Here is a 19365-nt window from a genome sequence, read left to right as displayed (position 1 = left end):
TAGTAACCGGTGTAAATACCACATCAAAGTCTATACATTCTATTCGCAAAAATCCCTTTGCAACTAATCAGGCCTTATGCATGATTATTTCACCTTTGGGATTTGCCTTCACCTTATAGACCCATCTTAGACCAATCGACTCCTTTCTTTTCGGTAGATCAGCTAAATCCTAAGTATTGCTTTTCTCAATTGATTCCAGCTCCTTCTTCATAGCACAAATCCACTTTGGATCACTTAAGGTCTCTTCCATATTAACGAGTTTAGATTTTTCCATAAGTGGAAAATGGACAAAATTACCATCATCATTAATTTCGTTGCCGCTGAATATCTCACAATCTTTGAGTCTTTGAGGCAAACCTCTTTGCCTTGTTGTTCGTTTCACATTTTCATCAGTTCTGCCTTTGATGCACGGTTCTTCCGCAGTTTCATTTTCTCCAAAATCTGGAAATTTGAAGCTGTAATCGGTTAACGGTTTCTTGTAACCGGTTAACGCATGCGTGTAATCGATTAACGTTTGAGTGTAACTGGTTACAAGTTGTTCCACATGCTTTAATTTGTCGACCAAAATGTCTCAGATGATCACAATCTTTCTATTTTCAATATCAAACAGCTTGTAACCTCTAGTGGAGTGATACCCTACAAGTAGCATCATTTCCCCTTTGACATCTAACTTATTTCTAAGTTAGCCCGGAATATATTGATATGCCACGAAACCGAAAACTCTCAAATGATTTAGATTCGGTTTGAATCTAGACCATGCCTTTTCTAGTGTTATATTCTCAAGCTTCTTTGTAGGACACCTATTCAATAAATAGGCAGTTGTGGATATTGCTTCTCCCCAAAACTTGTTAGCAAGTTCTTCCCTTTTAACATGCTTCTCACCATGTTCATAATCGATTGATTCTTTCAAAAACACCATTTTACTGCAGTGTATAGGGTGGTACTACCTCATGCACTATGCCATCTTCATCACAAAACTTCCCAAAGTCATTTGAGACATACTCGCCTTCACCATCCGTTTTAAGAAATTTGAACTTGTGATTGCTTTGCCGCTATCCATGGTCTTGAACTTCTTAAGCACTTCAAATATTTCATATTTTCTCTTGATTAGGTATGTCCATAGCTTTCTACTATAATCATTGATAAAAGTGACAAAATACCTATTGCCACCTCAGGAATCAACTTGCATCGGCCCATACACATCAGAATATACCACCTCAAGGCAATGCTTGGTTCTACAACATGCATCCTTGCTTAATTTACCCTTGTATTACTTCACTTTAACACATTCTTCACCAATCTCAGCTGGTATGTTGTTGGATGGCAACCTGGTTACCATTTTGTTCCTTTGTAACGCATTGAGATCTCGAAAAATGAGATTCCCAAGACGGTAGTGCCACAACCACTCTTCTCGACTTGCCACTATAACAAGATACCCATGCTTCCTAACCTTCAACTCAATCTTGAAAGTTCTAACGACAACCATATGAGCTTTAATGAATAAAACCCCGTTTGCATCCTTAACGTATAAAATATTGTCTTCCATGTGAATCTTGTAATTTTTCTCAAGCAATTGACCAATACTTAAAAGGTTACATTTAATTCCAAGAATGTATAATACATCTTTGATCAAGGAATGTCCACCATCCTTCTTCATGATCAAAACATCACTGATCTCATTGGCCGCTAAAATGGTGTCATCATTGAATTTCACTTTATTCTTCGTGGCTTGATTGATTTTAACAAACCAATCCTGCCTCCCCATCATATGCATAGAAAAACCAGAATCTAAGTACCATTCTTTGTTGCGCTGTACTCCTTCTCTCACGATCAAAATAACACTTTCTTCTACAAACGTTTCTGTAGCGATCCCATAATTGTTGTTGCTCTTGCCCTGCAACCTACTACTACTATATTCACCTTCAGTGATCATGACCAAGAATATATTATCATCATCCACCTCTTGCCTTGCAACCTTGGCTTCATCTCCTTGAGATTCCCTCTTGTTCGCGTTGCATTCTCTAGCAAAGTGACCGAACTTTTGACAATTGTAGTAGTGTGCCTTACTCTTGTCATACTTTCCTATTTGTTGCAGCTGATCTCACCCCATTGACAAGTTAAACTCTTCGAATTTTAGGACTCTTTTCCACCAAAATTCTGAAAATTCCCTTTACTCTTCATGGGCCATTTTGCTTTTGACTTCTTGTTCATCTCATTGAATCGAGCTTGCAAAGTGATCTTTGTATTTTCCTTTTTGTTATTTCTATCCTCCATCCTTTGCTCATGAGCCTTAAGAGAGATTTGGAGCTCGTCTTTGCTCAACATCGAAAGATCCTTCTACTCTTCAATCGCTCGCCACTATCATGTTGTCAAATCTTACCGCCAAAGAACGCAAGATCTTCGACACAATATTCTAATCCTATACAGTTTTTCCACACGACTTAATTTGATTCAGCAATCGCGTAATTTACGTCACGTAATCGTTGATTGTCTCCTTTTTCTCCATTAAATTAATTAAATTGACGTATGTGAGTTTGTAACTTCACCACCTTATCCTTATCAGCCCTTGGATATACCTTTTCCAAGATTTTTCACGCTTCCTTTGATGATTTGCAATCCCTAACCTTTTCAAAATTGTCACCATCCACACATTGATGGATCAAGAACAACGCTTTATAATCTTTCTTCTTTTCTTCCTTGTATGCAACCTTTTGTTCATCTGTTGCACCTTCAACAATGGGATTCACCCCATTCTTGATCACTTCAAGAATTTCTTGGTAGCCAAACAACGCCTTCATTTGCTTGCACCATTTATTGTAATTTTCTGCATCAAGTGTTGGTAGATTTGTGGGGACTATATCATTGAAGACAAAATTTACATTGCACATTGAATGTTTAGGGATCAGAACCAGGCTCTTGATGCCAAATGTTGGAACATGCAATCACATAATTGATGAACTATGGAGTATGTGGAGAAAGAGGTAGTGAGAGAGAGAGAGAGAGGAGAATTAGAGAGAGAGGGGTAATTGAGGGTGAGAATGATAATTTGCATTAACCAATGATGAGGATGCCTTCAAGGCATTTATACAAGTGTTACAAAATGATTGGAACCTAAAACACATCAACAAAATACAAGAAAAAGCCAAATCTTAGGGTTGTAACCGTTTAACACAAACTGTTAACAGGTTACATCAGACAAAACCATTAAACTTCAATGTAAGGTATAACCGGTTAACGTGTTTCGTTAACTGGTTTACCGGTTAACGCATCTCAAAAACTACTTTTTTGTCCTAAAGTGTTTTTCTACCAACTGTAATTAGTTAGACCCTTGTGTTAATTCGTTACACCACTTGAATTACATGTTTTCACTCAATAAATTATAATAACTTGACAACATTATGAACTCTATTTTTATAATGGGAGTAATAAAACAAATATTAGTTGAGTTCAGCCAGATTCGATTTTTTTTGTTACATGAAGGGCAAAAGCCCCAAGGAAGAAAACTACAGCGGAATTAACCGGTTATGGACTAAACCGGTTAGGTCGAAATCAAACCAATCCTTCATGAACAAAGGACAATTCTGAAACATACTAAAAGTTAGCGTTTGTTGAATACTATGTTTAGCTAACTGGTCAGCACAGTTGTTTGTCTCCCTAAATGTGTGATTAAAAGAGATCTCAACATCTACACAAAGTAACTTCCTGATCTTGCATAAAAGATTACCACTTGTTGAAGCATTCCTATCTCTAATAATGTCTTTGATAATTTGCTTGACATCTGACTCCATGATAATTTTCGTGAAGCCCATGCTAATTACAATTTGTAAACCTTCATAGATCGCCCAAAGCTTAGCGTCTTGAATTTTGCAAATACCAAGGTTCTTAGAGAACCCTCCCAACCATTCACCATCTGCTCTTCTAATGATTCCTCCACAACCCGCAAACCCATTCTTGTTCACAGCTCCATCCACAATAATCTTTATCCAACCTCCTACAGGATTTTCTTATTTGATCATCTTTTCTTTCAAATGAGGAACCGTTGCAACTATATGGGCTTCTTTAGCTTCCTTGTATTCCTGAATCTTGTGCATGATGAATCTAAATTCATCCACTGGTCTGTTGAAGTTGTCGTCATGTTCCTCATTATTATGCCAAAGCCAGAGATAATAGCAAACAGTTGTCCAAAAAACTTGTCAATCATTAACCGAGTCCCATCCCATATGAAGAAATAAATTAAGATGGATCCAGTCTTTTAAGGTACCTGCAAAAAACAACAAACTTTTATTAGTCAAAACCGCTGCCCTCCACAGCTTGCAGCCAAATTCGATTTTTTATTGGTGTAAAATACTCCCTCTGACCATTATTATAAGCAAATATTATTTTTTTAGGTCATTGAATAATAAATGTATCTGATCTTTTAAGTAGACTAGATACATTCATTACTCAATGAACCTAAAAAGAAAACATTTACTTATAATTCAGGCCGGAGAAAGTACTCATTTGACCCGATATTCAATCCAACCTGATCCGTTTGAAAAAAAAAAATATGGATCAATCCATTTCAATCAGATTGATTAAATTTGTCCACTCCCATACTGAATTGGTGTAACGAAACCGCTTAAGTATAAGAATATTAAAAGTATATGCGACTCATTAATAATTATAATATCCAATTTTATACCAATTTTAAAGTTCTAAAAAAAATGACATCATAATTAACATGAGTATACACATACATCATTTCTCAACCATTTAACATGGAATTATACGTACTTTAACTTTTACTGGTAACGTTCGTAAAAACTGGCATTGCTGAGATCATAGTAATGTGTCCTTATTAAAACCACTCAATGATTCACCTGAAACAACCCATCATTCTTCTTCTTTTCCTCTAAATTTCAAACCAAAAAAAAACCCACCTATATTTTCAATCATACAAAGAGAAAAAAAAAACCACCAACCAGTTACTCCAATCAAAACCGCTCTCTTCTTTTCTCTGCAACAATTTCATTGATCTCTGCAACAACTTCAGACCTAATCATGGAACACTGAACTATAGTGCCCTAATAAAGGTACATTGAAAACGATACATAAAATAAATAAAAACAGCCCCACCACACCACTATTGTTCCTCACAGTAATAATTTACGGTGAAAAAGGAATCCAAAGTAACCAAAAGAACCAACAAAATTACAAACTCTTATTTTGTTCTGTTTTCTCTGTTACATGCATGTCTTGGTCCTTTTGATCATGACCACTCACAAGAGCTTTTCATGTCTTTTTTCATCACCATCTTGATTCTATTCTCAGAAACTCACCGAAATAAACGGGGAAGAAAAAGTTACTATAATTATTTTGAATTATTTTGTATTTCTAACATATATATATATATAATATTCATTTCATGAACTTTTGTAACAGTTTGTGATTAAGCTGCTATAATGGAGGATTCTTCTGGTTCAAAGAGAATCGGTTTATCTTTATTTAATTCTCCGAAGTTGTTTACGAATTTTACTTCGAAGGGTTTTCATGAAACGGAAACAAGTATGATGAGTCCTACTTCAATTCTTGATAGTAAAACTTTTAATGGTTTCAGAAAGAATCGTTTTTGGTCTGAAGCAACTAATACTAATAGTGCTGGAAAACAAGAACAGAAACGTTGTTGTTGGGAAAAACATGAGTCAAAGGTTGTTGTTGGTCTTGGTTTAGTTGATGTTCTTCTTGATGATGAAAAAAACAGTGAAGTGAACTCGAAGGTGGAAAACAGAACGGTTCTGTTTGGATCTCAGTTGAAGATTCAGATTCCGTCTTTTTCTTCTTCGTCTGAATCATCATCTTCGCCTTTATCTAGGGGCGATTTCGGAATCAAGACTAGGAATTCTTGTTTAGGTTCTTCTTCTGGAAGCTTCTCAGTCTCTCCTGTGGGAAAATCTTCATCTGGGTGTGGTGGTGGTAATTCTGTTGTGGAAAATGAAAACTTGAACTCTGGTAATGGAGTTTTCAAAGGGTGTGTTTCTGCAAGTGAAATGGAGCTTTCGGAGGATTATACGCGTGTGATTTGTCATGGCCCGAATCCGAGAACAACTCATATATTTGATAATTGTGTAATTGAGAGTAGTTGTTTTGATTTTGGATGTTCTGTTTCTGTTAAAGAGAGTGGGTATTGTGTTCCTCATCCTACTAGCTATTATCATCAGTATGAGAATTTTCTGAGATTCTGTTTTTACTGCAAGAAGAATCTTGAGCAGGGTAAAGACATCTACATGTACAGGTAATTGCTTATTCTTTGATGTTTAAACCCCCATGGATGTTAATATTGTATGGACTAATTTATTTGAGTGTTGAAATTTCAATTTTTGAAATGAAAATTTGGTTTGTATGTTGATTATTAGAAAATTTTGTTTGTGTAAGTGTTGGTGTAGATTTTAGTTTGCTCTTGTCATCAGAGGGTATACAAAACCATAAGGGGTTACCCTAGTCATGAAAGTTGGATACTATGTGCTCCTGTATAGGGTTTTAATCTGATCCGTGCAAAAACAGCCACGACAAAACATATCTGAAGCCTATACCTATAACTTTACTTGCCTTTTTTATGATAAAGATCAATGTGTGGTTAATTCACACCGCAATCAGCGTTGCAACATTTGATAGATCGAAATCGCGAAAGCTTTTACGCAGCTGTGTTGCGACTGCAACCGCTATTTAAAACTTCAAGTTCAAATCTGCTAAAATAATTTTTGTATTAGGTTAGTTCATTTCTTACTGAATTTTGTTCGGTCGTCTTTAGATGAGTCTCTCGCTGAAATTGGTCTTCAAGTTGGATAATGAGCTCATAGAGTTTTGTTCTCAGTTCATAAAGGATTTTGTTCTATCTTCGGTTTAGTTTCCGTCGTGGGCGTTGAAATTGGTCTTCAAGTTGGATACTGAGTTCTTTTTGAAAAAAAATTCTTTTGTTTGCTTTGCTATTTTGTGTATGATTAGAATTTGAACCATTCTTTTAGCATGCCAATTAATCTTTAACCTAGTTCCATGATGTTGGATTGTATTTTGCAGGGGTGAGATGGCATTTTGCAGCCATGAATGCCGTAGCCAGGGGATGTCCATATTGGAAGCCAAGGATGCTTATTATGAGACATAATTCCACCAAAACAAAAACATTTCAACCTTTGCTTCAAAGGGCTTAGTAAAAATAACACCCTTTTCATTTTTAGTTTTCTAGGATAAGAAATAGCCCTAAAAAAGTTTCTCAACTCAATCTTTCTGTGCACAAAAGTTTGTGAGAAACTGTAGAGTTGATGTATTTTTGAAATGAATTATTGGATTTTGATGTTGGGTTGTTGTCCATATTATTTTTTATCATTTCAATGGTGATGATGATAATTATGTATGACTTAAGCTTACATTATTAATTTTGATAAAGTATTCCACATTAATAATGCTACAATCACGCCTATAGGAGTAGGACCCATGACATTATTTGATGTAGAATCTTTTACTTTGTAAATTGTTCGATTTTTTGTCCTTTTAGTATGTTTAATTGATTATATAAGTTGTTCATTCATTGTACATGCATTGAGTATGACACTTGATGTATATTTTGCTCTAAGAGTTTTGCTATCCATACACTAGATTAGTTACACCATACAGCTACACCGTAGCTTTTTCCAAAATTTGTAAGAGTGGCACAGAAATTAAGGCAAGAGAAAAATAATAAAAAAACAAAAAGTAAATAAAATGGTATAAATATACGGTGTAGTGTCAATTCTAAGTGTAAGTTTAGTATTTCTCTTTGCTCTAATGGGAGAATTAGATCAAAAGCATCAATTTATGATCATTATTTCAAGGAAATTATAACATTGGTAAAGTAGTTATGTATCCTTGTTGTTTTGTTGATATTTTTTTTATTTTAGGTATAGTAGAGTACATCACATCTTTGTCCTTTTCCTTCCCATTGTATGCCATTTTTAAAGGAAGATTATATTTAAGAAAATTATGGACGAGTTTATTTCGATTTACTTTATGGTATAAATATTTTCATTAATTCTTAGATATAGCTATAAAAAAAAAATTATTTTTTTATTTTTTCGTATCAATTTATATTAGTTTATAGTAAACATCTAATATAGATAGGGATTCTCGTAGGTGGTCCTATTATTAAATTAGAGCAAATTACAGAGTGGGAGATGGCATAATTTTATTTAATACAGAGAGAGGTTTATTATTGGACCAAGTTCATATTAAGAGCTTCCATTTATAATTTGTCAACTTATAATTATTGTTTCAATTTTTTAATCTTTAAATAAGATCAATAAGAAAAACGAATATAGTAATAAATGCTAAATAATTACACAGAATATCTTTGTAAGATTAACCTTTCTACTTAGGGCTGGCAATGAACCAAACTAATTTGAAAATAATTCGAAATTCGATTCGAAAATTAAATCGTTGAACTAGGTTCATGAACCAAATGAGTTGAGTATGAGCTAAAAACTAAGTTTGTTAACTAAATGAGTTGAACTTGAACTATACATAGTTCGACTCGTTAGGTTCATGAGTCAATTCGATTATATATGAAATAGATTATATTGTCTTTTAAGAGTAGGTTTAAAGATTTGCTCTAAATCTTAGTATCATATTTTATTTTAATCTAACAATTTTAATTGATAATTTATATTCTCAAGTGAGGAAAATATTTCTACAAATAATTATACAAATAAAATTAATATCGTATAAATTTCAATCTTATAACTTTTATTTTATTTCTATATTTTTTTATTTAAAAAAGTTTAATTTAAAATGTCATATATATATATATATATATATATATATATATATATATATATATATATATATAAGAATAGACTTTCAAAAACTACGTTTATGCCTGTAAAATAAGCGAGTTGAACCTAACGAGATAAACTTAACGAGTTGAAACGAGATGTTAGTGAACTTCTAACAAGTCAAGTTTGAGTTGAAAAAAGTTCGTGATAAACTCGAACTCGAACTCAAACTCGGTCAATTATTAACGAGTCGAGTTTGAGCTGGAAAAAAAGTTCGTCATGAACTCGAACTCGGCTAATTCTTAACGAGTCGAACTGAGCTGAGGCGAGTTCGACTCGACTCGACTCATTTTCAACCCTAAGTTGTACTGTAGATATGGATTGGACTATTCATCTTTATTCATATTCTTTGGAAGAACCGTTCATGTAATTGTGAAGTGGATTAGATATGGTCAATTCTAAGAGGTGATGTTGCTTATGGGTTGTTGTTTCGAAAGGGTGGGGCTTATAAGCATTATGTTGTTCAAAGTAAGTTTTTATATAAAAAGTGTGTATTTTGATTTGACATTTTATTGTTTCTTTTATAAGAGTTTTCAAGGGTTTACATGGGACTAATATGATTGTCTAAATAGACAAATGTCGGAGTATAAATTGTTATGTCATTTGAAAGTAGAGCATATTTATCCTAAGTTACTAGTTTGACGCCATATTAGAGTATAAGTTGAACAACCTCTTAGTTTTATTGGCTCGTTGTCTAGTCATGTGTTATTGGCCAACATGTGTGTAAATGAAATAATCTCATTAGGTGCAAGAGAAGACAATCCAAAGGGAAACAATATAAGTCATACATAATAGTGCCAAGCGAGCATATTAGTAGTGTCCTAAGTCGTCTGAAGTTGGCCACTTATCGCCTATGGTATGTAATAGCATGCTCATATTGGGGTTGGATCGTCTGAAATAACTTGTCACTTACCCACTTATTAAAACATGGGAAGCGACATGTCCCCATAAATGCTGACAAAAGGGGATACTCTAATAGAGAAATCATCCCCCCATGATTTAAGGAAGGGTGGAACCCACTCTCTCCATGTTTCCTAGTTATGGAGTCGGAGTAAGTCGCTCCTTAGTTTTATGACCCAGACTCAAGGAGCCTCTATAATTATCTCAGTTTTAGGGTTGAAGGAAAAAAAATCCAAATTTCCACAGAAACATACATATATAGCTTCTCACCTCTCTATAGTCCTAAATGCCGTCAAAATACATGAAAACAACATAGACATCCCTATAAACACAGGCTACCCTATTTGTAATTTCTTATCAAGTACAATTGACGCTCACAATGAGGTCCGGTAAAACTAATCTGAGCCACACTTGTTACCATATGCCAAGTACCTCAGTCTCCATCGGTTTATAATGAAAACCAAGAGGTAAACTAGTTCAATGTACATGTTTCGAATTCCAGCAGTATCAGATTATGTTTTTATTTCATTAAAAGTGGCGCCTTTCTGAATATTTTATTTTTATTCCGTCGGATTTTATGAAAATTGAGGGGTAAACTAGTTTGGTGTACACATTATTTATTTTTAATCTAAAAATATGCCTTTTTTTACCTCGATTTTGTTTTTCAACTGAGTTGAAATTTGTTTCTCTGATATATATATATATATATATATATATATATATATATATATATATATATATATATATATATATATATATATATATATATATAGCTTTAGATTGCAGCATTCAGTTTCACTTTTTTAAACAACACAAACAGGACCCTAACGAAGAACCCTTAACAAAAGAGCCAACAAGAAAGTCCTAAACAATGAGAGCCACCAACCCAAATCATCTTCAATACGAAGATGATATGTGTTTAAGATGCTTGTTTCTTGTTAAGAGACCCAAATCATCTTCTTTCACTTCTTCTTCAAAGATCTAGTACGTCAAACATGAATTTTTATGAAATTGGTGAAATCTTGATGATGATTTATATACATATGTTGTGTTATGAAAACCTTGATGATGATGTTGTTGTTTAATGAATTATGTTGATTGATGTGAATTAGAATGATAGATTGATGATATTATGCCATTGATTGATGTTTGAAGGTTGTGACTTTAAGTGTGTTAATGGTGATTTAGAGATGATGAATTGATGTTATAATGTGTTTATTTCCCTCGATTCATGTGCCATATGATATGATATGTTTTGGGGTTGTTGGAGGTCAAAACTTAGGGTTTGTTGAAAGGCGGAAAAATAAGAGAGATCGCACAAAATTGCATGAAAAAATGGGTTTCTGGGCTCTATTACGGTCGGTAAAAGCTATTACGGGTGGCCGGAGCAGCCCTCTGAATTCTGGTACCAGAGGCGTGCGAAAAATAAAATTCTGGACTGGGAGTATTACGGGTCATAACAGCCATTACGGGTAGCCGTAATAGCTCTATGGATTTTATACTGTGAAATCATTTTGGCCATAACTTTGGTTCTGTAAGTCCAAATCGAATACCATTCGAAGGTTGGGAAGCTAATGTGAATTACTATCAAATTAAGTTTTTTCCAGAGGCTGGTCATGATAATTAGTTGACTCCTTTGATATTTGAAAGAAATGTTGAACTTGAAACTTGTTTATCTTTCGACGATTTTTACTGTAACTTTTTAACCGTGTATTCAAACGACGCTCTATTTTAAGTGTTAGGAAGGTAACACTCGTAGTGATAACATGATAGAGATAGGTGAATTGTTTAGGTATTATTCCTATGTCTATTATGTTTTTAAATTTGATTGTTTATATGTTCTGTTAATGAGTTATTGCATCGTTGTGATACTATTGTGTTATGATGATGAAGATTGATATTGTTGTTGTGATGTTGATGTTGGTGGATGCTATGGTGTTGATATTGACGGTGATATTATAACGATCTCTTAATGATGTTGCATGTCCAAATATATATATATATATATATATATATATGTGTGTGTGTGTGTGTGTGTGTGTTATATTGATGATGAGAATGTTGTTGATGACACATTTGACTAGCCAAGGTCGAGCATATGTGAGTTATTATTATCGTTGCATGTTGAGAGTTCATGCATCCATGTTGTCGGAACTTCAGTTCTAATTATGATGTGGCGTCGATCTTATAATGGTGGTTCGAGTGTGAGTAGCTAATTTCCTATGGTGGGGAATTAGTGAAGTGATACCCATGGTGGCGGTAACGATTTTTGTGATGTGCTCCGATTTAATAGTGAACCAGATTCTATAGTGGCAGATCATGTATCCTATGGTGGTGGAGCAGGGAGAAAAATGAACCTTTGCATTAATAACTTGGTACCACATGCATTGAGTTAGTGTTGTTTGCATAGAATTTTATGTGACATTGCATAATTTTGTTGATACTATTTGGTGTAATGGTCCTTAAGAAGTTATGTGAGTATACGTTGATTCGAGTGATGGAAGTTGTATGAGTGATATTTATGATGTTATGGGTGTGATTTTATGATATGTTGATATTGTGGATTAGTTGTATATTAATGTTGCAATCTACCTTCTCTTATGTCTTTTATAATTGATTATGATTACTCACCCCTTCTGTTTAAACATTGCCTCTACGTGGGTAACATGCAGATACTCAAAAGTAGATTTCGTGGAAGTAAGTGGAAGCTAGTTATGGATACATTCTTTAGTTATTGTTTTTGTAGTGGTTTCGTCTTTAATCATGTAACATCGGATTAGGGTTAATGTTTGAATTTCCTAAACTATATGTTGTTTATTTTGGAAGCAAGTTGTTGAACTATATTCAAAATGTTTCAAAGTGTGTTTTGTTATATAATAAATGTTAGATCCATGGTTTTATAGTTTGCATAAATGTTAGATCCATGGATCTAACATTTATTATAGAAACTAGTGGGTGCAAAATAAGGGTTTAGGTTTTGGGATTCCTTTAAGGTTTTCGTGGTTTTTTTGTATGTCACTCATGTATCTTCTGATACATTGAGGTAGATTGATTGTTCTCACTCTTGAGAATTTTAAGCAAAATAGTTGAGTATTATTCTTGGTGGAAGATTTTAAGCAAAACTAAGTATTATTTATTGGAAGTGTAATCTTCTATTAGGTTCTTTGGTATAGTTCTTGGGATTGTGACTGATCTTATCACTAAGGTGATTGTGGGAAGTGACAGGGGGTCTCGTATCTAGGAGGTTCCTAGGTAGAAATTGCATAGAAGTAGTGATTAGGTGATAAGTTTTAAATTGGGGCTTTTTAGGCTTTGAACTAATAATATTATAGTGGATTTCCTTCTTGGCTTGGTAGCCCCGGAGTAGGTGAGTCGCACCGAACTGGGTTAACAATTGATCATGTTCTTTTACCTTCTACAATTTAACTCTGCATAGTTTCTATTTCGGTAAACGTTTTTTCTGCCAGCAGGTGATGTTATAGCATTTGTTATGACATTTATGTTTTATGTTGAGACATTTGTATTGCAATTGCCAGAATTTCAATAAATGAAGATGATTCTGCTGCGATGTTATTGTATGAGAACTGATACTGTATAAACATCATGAATGCGTGTGTTTCAAAAGTTTGAATCTTAATTTGTGTAACCCGTGTTATAGGGCAGGATACTTATGTGGCTTTTATAAAGTGTGACACCTTTGTGTGGCTTGTTTTAATTAATTTATTCATAAATTATATGTGGGGTTTAGAAGGGTGTTACATCTTACAGTGATTAATGATTTTCTAGAATTTTGCAACTCGTTATTTATCTTATGTTCTTTTATCATTAAAATCTCTCCAATACTTCTAGTTTTTGTTCAACTTTCTTCCGTATTTGTTCATTTTTCAAAACATCAAATTCTATGCTTTCAAGAATGAATTAGTAGAAAAATAAAGTGTTGAATAAAGAACTTGAAACATTGAAGAGATTTTAACCATGAAAGAACGAGAGATAAATGATGAGTTACTGAATGCTTCAAAATCATTCATTAGTATAAAATGCTCTTCAAATATAACATAATTGTTCATATAATAATTTTCCTAACCAACTTTGATTTGTTATATATACAGTTAGAGTTTAGTGAAATAAACCATCCACATTAGATTTAGGCAAAATATCCTTTTTGGTCCCTTATCTTTAAAAAATTTCAAAGTGGTCCTTTAATTGTTCAAAAAGGTCATATTGATTGTAGCACAACATGTTTACCACTACACCTCTTCACCTTTTGTAATTTCATTTACAAATGATATATATATATATATATATATATATATATATATATATATATATATATACTTTTAATCTTTTTCTTCTTCAATCTGGATTTCAACATCATGAACCCTAAGGCCCTAAATTTATAATATACTTTCTTGGGTTTCAAATGCATTTTATTGATTTTTTTATTTGTAACAACAATTTGATCCGTTCAAACCAAAACACATCTTAAAACCACACAAAAACATCAACAACAATCACTCAAAATTTCTAACTAAAACTCGGTTTCGATTCCAATTCCTCAAGCACAACTCAAAATCGTAAAAGCTATAACAAAAATCAGAGATATGCAAGAACAATCCCCTTTATTTCTTTCCGTCTGTTTTCCTCTAAGTAAAAGGCTTCAATCCCCTTTATTTCTTCACTCTTTTCAACAACGGCGATAGCGTAAATTTTGTCGACGGGAACATCAACACTAAGTTCATGTTCTTAAGGAGGGGAGAGAATATGTTTTGGTGTCGGCGGTTGTGGAACAGGAGAAGCGATGGGCAAAGAAGATTTGGTTAAGATTTTGAGATTTTTAATTTGCAAATAGTTTTTCTGTGAGCAGTTTTTGAAGAGATTGTAATCAGAGAGTTTCGTCTCATAGTGGAAGGAGAAGAAGCAATGTAATTTTATACTCATCATTTTACAATTAGGTTTATGCAATTAGGATTTTGAAATTAGGTTTTTTGATTCTAACAAGTGAGGATTTATACAGTGAAACTCTAGTGGTTAAAACCCCATTGTTGAAACCCAAATTGAGGAACAGGATGAGGAACTTTGAAGAAACCCAAAAAAAAAAAGAGAATTAATAAATTTGGTTAGTAAATTTAATCACAAAAATAAAAATTTCTCAGTGGTAAAGTAACATCTATGGTGACCACCATGTACCTGATTCGAATCCAGGTCTAAGACAAATTTTTTGAGATTTTATTGAATTTTAGTTAATAGTATAATTATTGTAACACCCCGATATCCGCTGCACGCATCAACCGTGTCGGCCAACCGAGCATGTTACTGGCTTAATCAATAATCCCCCCTAGGTCCGCTTACCGGCTGCCCAGGAAATATTGTTTTTGCCTCCCGCAGGAATCGAACCATGTACCTAGGGGTTAAGTACATATTCATAGCAATTCCTGCTACCACTTGAGCTACAATTATCATACGCCAAATCAGCGACACGTCAGAGGCTACACAAGCAAAAGCTGACACTGTTAGTAAAAATTGGATGGAAAGGACTAACGTGGACCTTTTTGAACAATTAAAGGATCACTTTAAAAATTTGTAAAGATAAGGGACCAGATGGACCCCGAGGTATACTTAAGGGACCAAAAAGAGTATTTTGTCTTAGATTTAATAAACTCAATTGTGTTGTACCCACCAATTTTGTTTCTAAACCAAGGGGAAAGGTGTTTTTCTCCATTTAATAATTCCAAATAGGATCTACATGGGGATCTAACCCACGACCTTTACACTTTACCTGTTTTATTTTTGGACTATAGTGTAACTCCTCTAAAAGCTCTTTTAAAATTCATTGTAAATAATAGGCTTCACTTCTTTCTCTTGTGTGGGCAGGAAGATCCCCTCTTTTTCAAAATTTATACATAGACATGCAAGAAAGGAAGAGCCCTTCCTTTCCCCATAGCGGCTCTCTGTGATTTAACCCAAGACTTCAGCCCAGGGCACCGCGTCAACGCTCATCAAAGCGCTCTAAAGCCTGCCGCGAACTCATAGAGAGCTCTTCGGTCGTGTATGCGCCCATCAAAGTGTTCTGAACACACACCGCGAACTCATAAAAAGTTCTCCGCCTGCGTCAAAGCCCATCAAAGTGATGCGTCCGCAAGCGCACGGATGTATTGAAGTAATATAAAAGATTGTCGAACCCACAGAGACCAATGTCAATCTACTATAATTTATGTTGTTAATCGCAGCGCGAAGCGGAAAAAATCACCAGGCCGCTTCCGGTTGTGTCGGTTCGGTGCAACAGGAAGAAGCGGGTCGGGTGCGGCTGAAGCAGCCGCGATCGCCGGTCAGATGCGGCGAAAGCGGCCGATTTTTCTGATGTCGCATATTTGGAAAAAGAAGAAGAAGAAATAAGTTTGCTTTCTTCTCTCTTTCATTCCTTGTTCAACTTTATAGTGTTGCTTTGATTTTTTTTAATGCTCTGTTTCTTTATTTTGGCGTTTTCTATGTCACGTGATTAAGTAAACATTTTCTGAACTTTACTTTTGTAAAAGCATGTGAGTGAATCTGACAAATGATTATTATTTTTATTATTGTATTATTACTTTATTAGCCGCTTCACTAGGAATTAGCTGTTTCACTAGACATTAGCTATTTCGTTAATACTAACATATGTGACTTTATTAGTTGTTTTAATATTACTTTTATTAATATAGTTTAATAATATTACTTTTATTAATATATTATGTATTTGAAATTATTTTATTAATAATATTAGCTGTTTTAATATTACTGTTGGTATGTTTTCAGCTATTAAAATATTTATTTTTTAGTGTATGCGTTGATGACATAGCGCCCGCGCCGCTCTCATTTTTAGGTTGACCGTTCTGCACCGCTTTCTGAGATTAACAACATAGACTATAATCTATTGTTGCTTTGTAAAGCTAAGAAGAATGAATGTTTGATTAAGGGGAAACTAAGAACTAAAACTGAAATAAAACTAAGATTAAGATAAATATAAGAGAACAGAGACCAGAATGTGTATTCCGCATACGTCAGAGACTCTATAACTCGTTGGCTTATAAAAATGTCAACAACATATTTAATAGAAAATATTAACTTAAAGACTAAACCTCACACTCTCGTGGTTTTGAATAAAGTCACGCTCCTTAACCGTAGGATTTTGCTCTCGCTCGCCCAGTTAAATCAAGGAACACGTCTTGAAAACTAAACAAGTTCTAATTAATCCTAAAGCGCTCTCGATGTGTTTATGATTAATGCCTAGTTTTTACTATCTGGTTCAACCCTCACGCTCTCGTAGTGCCGGTTCGAACCTTAATAGATCTCTCACTCTCGTGACGAAATCAAGGTAGGTAACCTTTCACTCTCGTGATAAGGTCACCTAAATTAATATTAAAAACATAAACCAAGACATAATTTTATAATAATAATAATTACGCCAACATAATAATTACCCAGTCCCGTTGGAGACGACTGTCCTCACATACCAGACTCAAAACAATTTAGCAAAACATATCACTAGATGAAAATGCATTAAATATAACAATTGCAATTACGACAAATTTGGCAATTAAAATAACAATAATAATTATAAAGCAATACATATGAACTTGAAGAAGACCGAAATAAAGAAACTGGAATTTAACTTCAATTATGCCGGCAAGCTTTGATCCATGCGTTACATAAATTATAAGCCTAATACTAATGGTGTGGTAGTTCCTCAATGTGAGAAACTACCACTTTTACAAATGTAATTTTCTTCCTAAAATCTTTGAACAGCGCTTCCACGCATAAAAACTTGGATGATCTGAAATGTGAATGTTCGTCCCTTTTTATAGTGAAAAACCAATGGAAGTTACTTTTTGTATCATGTCAGAAGTTGCGGGAAGTTGGAGGAAGATGGAGATAATGGGAAGTTGGAGGAACTGGGCTTCATAAATTAGGAGAACTGGGCTTCTATTCGTGGATACTTTCTGGTTTAATGAATTTCTCGACTGTGCCGTGCGTAACAGCGTGTGTGCCGAGGGGCACACTTTACTTCTGTGCCGGGCGGGGTGAAGGGTTGTGCCAGGCGGCACAGTCTTCTGCTTTGTAGAATTATACAGACACTTCTGCTATTTAGCAGAAGTGTAACCTTTGGCCATTTTCTTCCCATTTCTTCCTCTTCTTTATATTTAGGCTCTTAGTTAGCATATACCTGAAATGCGATAGTAATACTGGCATAATATAACATAATTAAATAAAAATGGTAAAACAATTCATGTGAATCAAGTCAATAAACGATATAATTTTGCGTTATCATAAAGCGCTCTGAACGCCTGACACAAACTTATAAAGAGCTCTTCGACTCCATAAATTCCCATCAAAGAGCTTTGAATGCCTGTCGCGAACTCATTGGTAGCTCTCCGGTCGCATCAATGCTTATCAAAGCACTCTGAAAGCCTGCCGCAAACTCATAGAGAGCTCTCTGACCGCATCAACGCCCATTAAAATGCTCTGAATGCGAGCCACAAACTCATAAAGAGCTCTCTGGCCAAGTCAACACCCAAGAGGATTTTCTAAAATGTTTGTCGTAAAATCATCAAAACACTCTGCCACCGTTCCTCAGAACGGTTCCTAATCACATTTATTTATATTATGTATTCGTCTTGGGTCATGAATACTTATTTATGGAATTGGCTACCTTTGTCTCACAAAGAGAACTATAAAAGAGAGACCTCATTGAAGAAAAAAGGGATCCACAATCTAACAGAAAAACTCTAAATACACTGCGATTTCTCCCGATCAGCTTTGGGGAAGTCATCACATTGTTCTTCATGAACAACTTCCATAGTGGAAACCATGTCCTAGTTAGAGTGGTGCTTCGACTTTAAGTGAACCTTCGAGGATACAACCACTAGAGGAGTCAGTGTTGGGCGACCGATTATGTAGTTATAAGTTGACTTGTAATCGATCGCCAAAAAAATGTCTCATCATCGTCTTTTTGGTTTCCTTCCTTTCTAAAGACATCATCAATTGCTCATAACCCAAAACTCCCATATTGATCCATTGAACCCTTTGGGAACATTTCCTTTATTGGAAATAAACTTTTCTCGAGTCAATTGCAAGTTTTCAAGGAGATTGGTGTACATTATGTCACACGAGTTTTTTTGGTCTATCAAGACCTTATTTACATCGTAGTTGGACGTGACAATCCTTTAGGAGATTGGTGTACATTATAAACATTTCTTTAGAATGTTTTTTTTAAGAATGTTGTGTTTGAATTAGTCACAAATTTAATGAATGAGTTAACGACAAAATAACAACCATTTTGTTAGTTTAAGTATGATGTTCATCTTATCTATGAATTTAGTAACAAATTTATCGTTATTATATATTTGATCAATATTAACAGTATAAAATAGTAAATATTGTCACGTGACATGCTTTGCCATTCGTCATCTACAATATAAGAAAGTTAGATGTTCTGGAAAGGACCAGAATGCCCCTTTGCTTTTTTATGCCTCCACGTGGATAGCTTCTTTTCATTTCTTTGCTGCTTAATAATGTTACTCTCTTCAAAACGTATCCGTGTGAGCTTCTTGGAAAAAAACAAAAGCTATTGTCATTGAAAACACAACTATGC

At 34.3% G+C, this 19365-nt stretch overlaps 1 protein-coding gene across 3 annotated transcripts; it reads left to right on the top strand.

Moving 5' to 3' along the window:
* Window positions 1-4857: 4857 nt before the first annotated feature.
* LOC131636878 (FCS-Like Zinc finger 8-like) lies at window positions 4858-7427 on the top strand. 3 transcript variants are annotated; one of them, XM_058907467.1, is made up of 3 exons: window positions 4858-5072; window positions 5422-6271; window positions 7054-7427. In XM_058907467.1, exons 2-3 carry the CDS (start codon window positions 5442-5444, stop codon window positions 7136-7138), a joined length of 915 nt encoding a protein of 304 aa, XP_058763450.1. In that variant the 5' UTR covers window positions 4858-5072; window positions 5422-5441; the 3' UTR covers window positions 7139-7427. The 3 variants fall into 3 exon arrangements, with proteins under 3 accessions (XP_058763450.1, XP_058763451.1, XP_058763449.1); XM_058907468.1 differs by having other exon boundaries at window positions 4858-5340; XM_058907466.1 differs by having other exon boundaries at window positions 4858-6271.
* The last annotated feature ends 11938 nt before the right edge of the window (window positions 7428-19365 follow it).

Source organism: Vicia villosa, unplaced genomic scaffold (genome assembly GCF_029867415.1).
Source record: "Vicia villosa cultivar HV-30 ecotype Madison, WI unplaced genomic scaffold, Vvil1.0 ctg.001848F_1_1, whole genome shotgun sequence".
Taxonomy (NCBI): Eukaryota; Viridiplantae; Streptophyta; class Magnoliopsida; order Fabales; family Fabaceae; genus Vicia; species Vicia villosa.
This window is presented reverse-complemented; position numbering and strand designations above follow the sequence as displayed.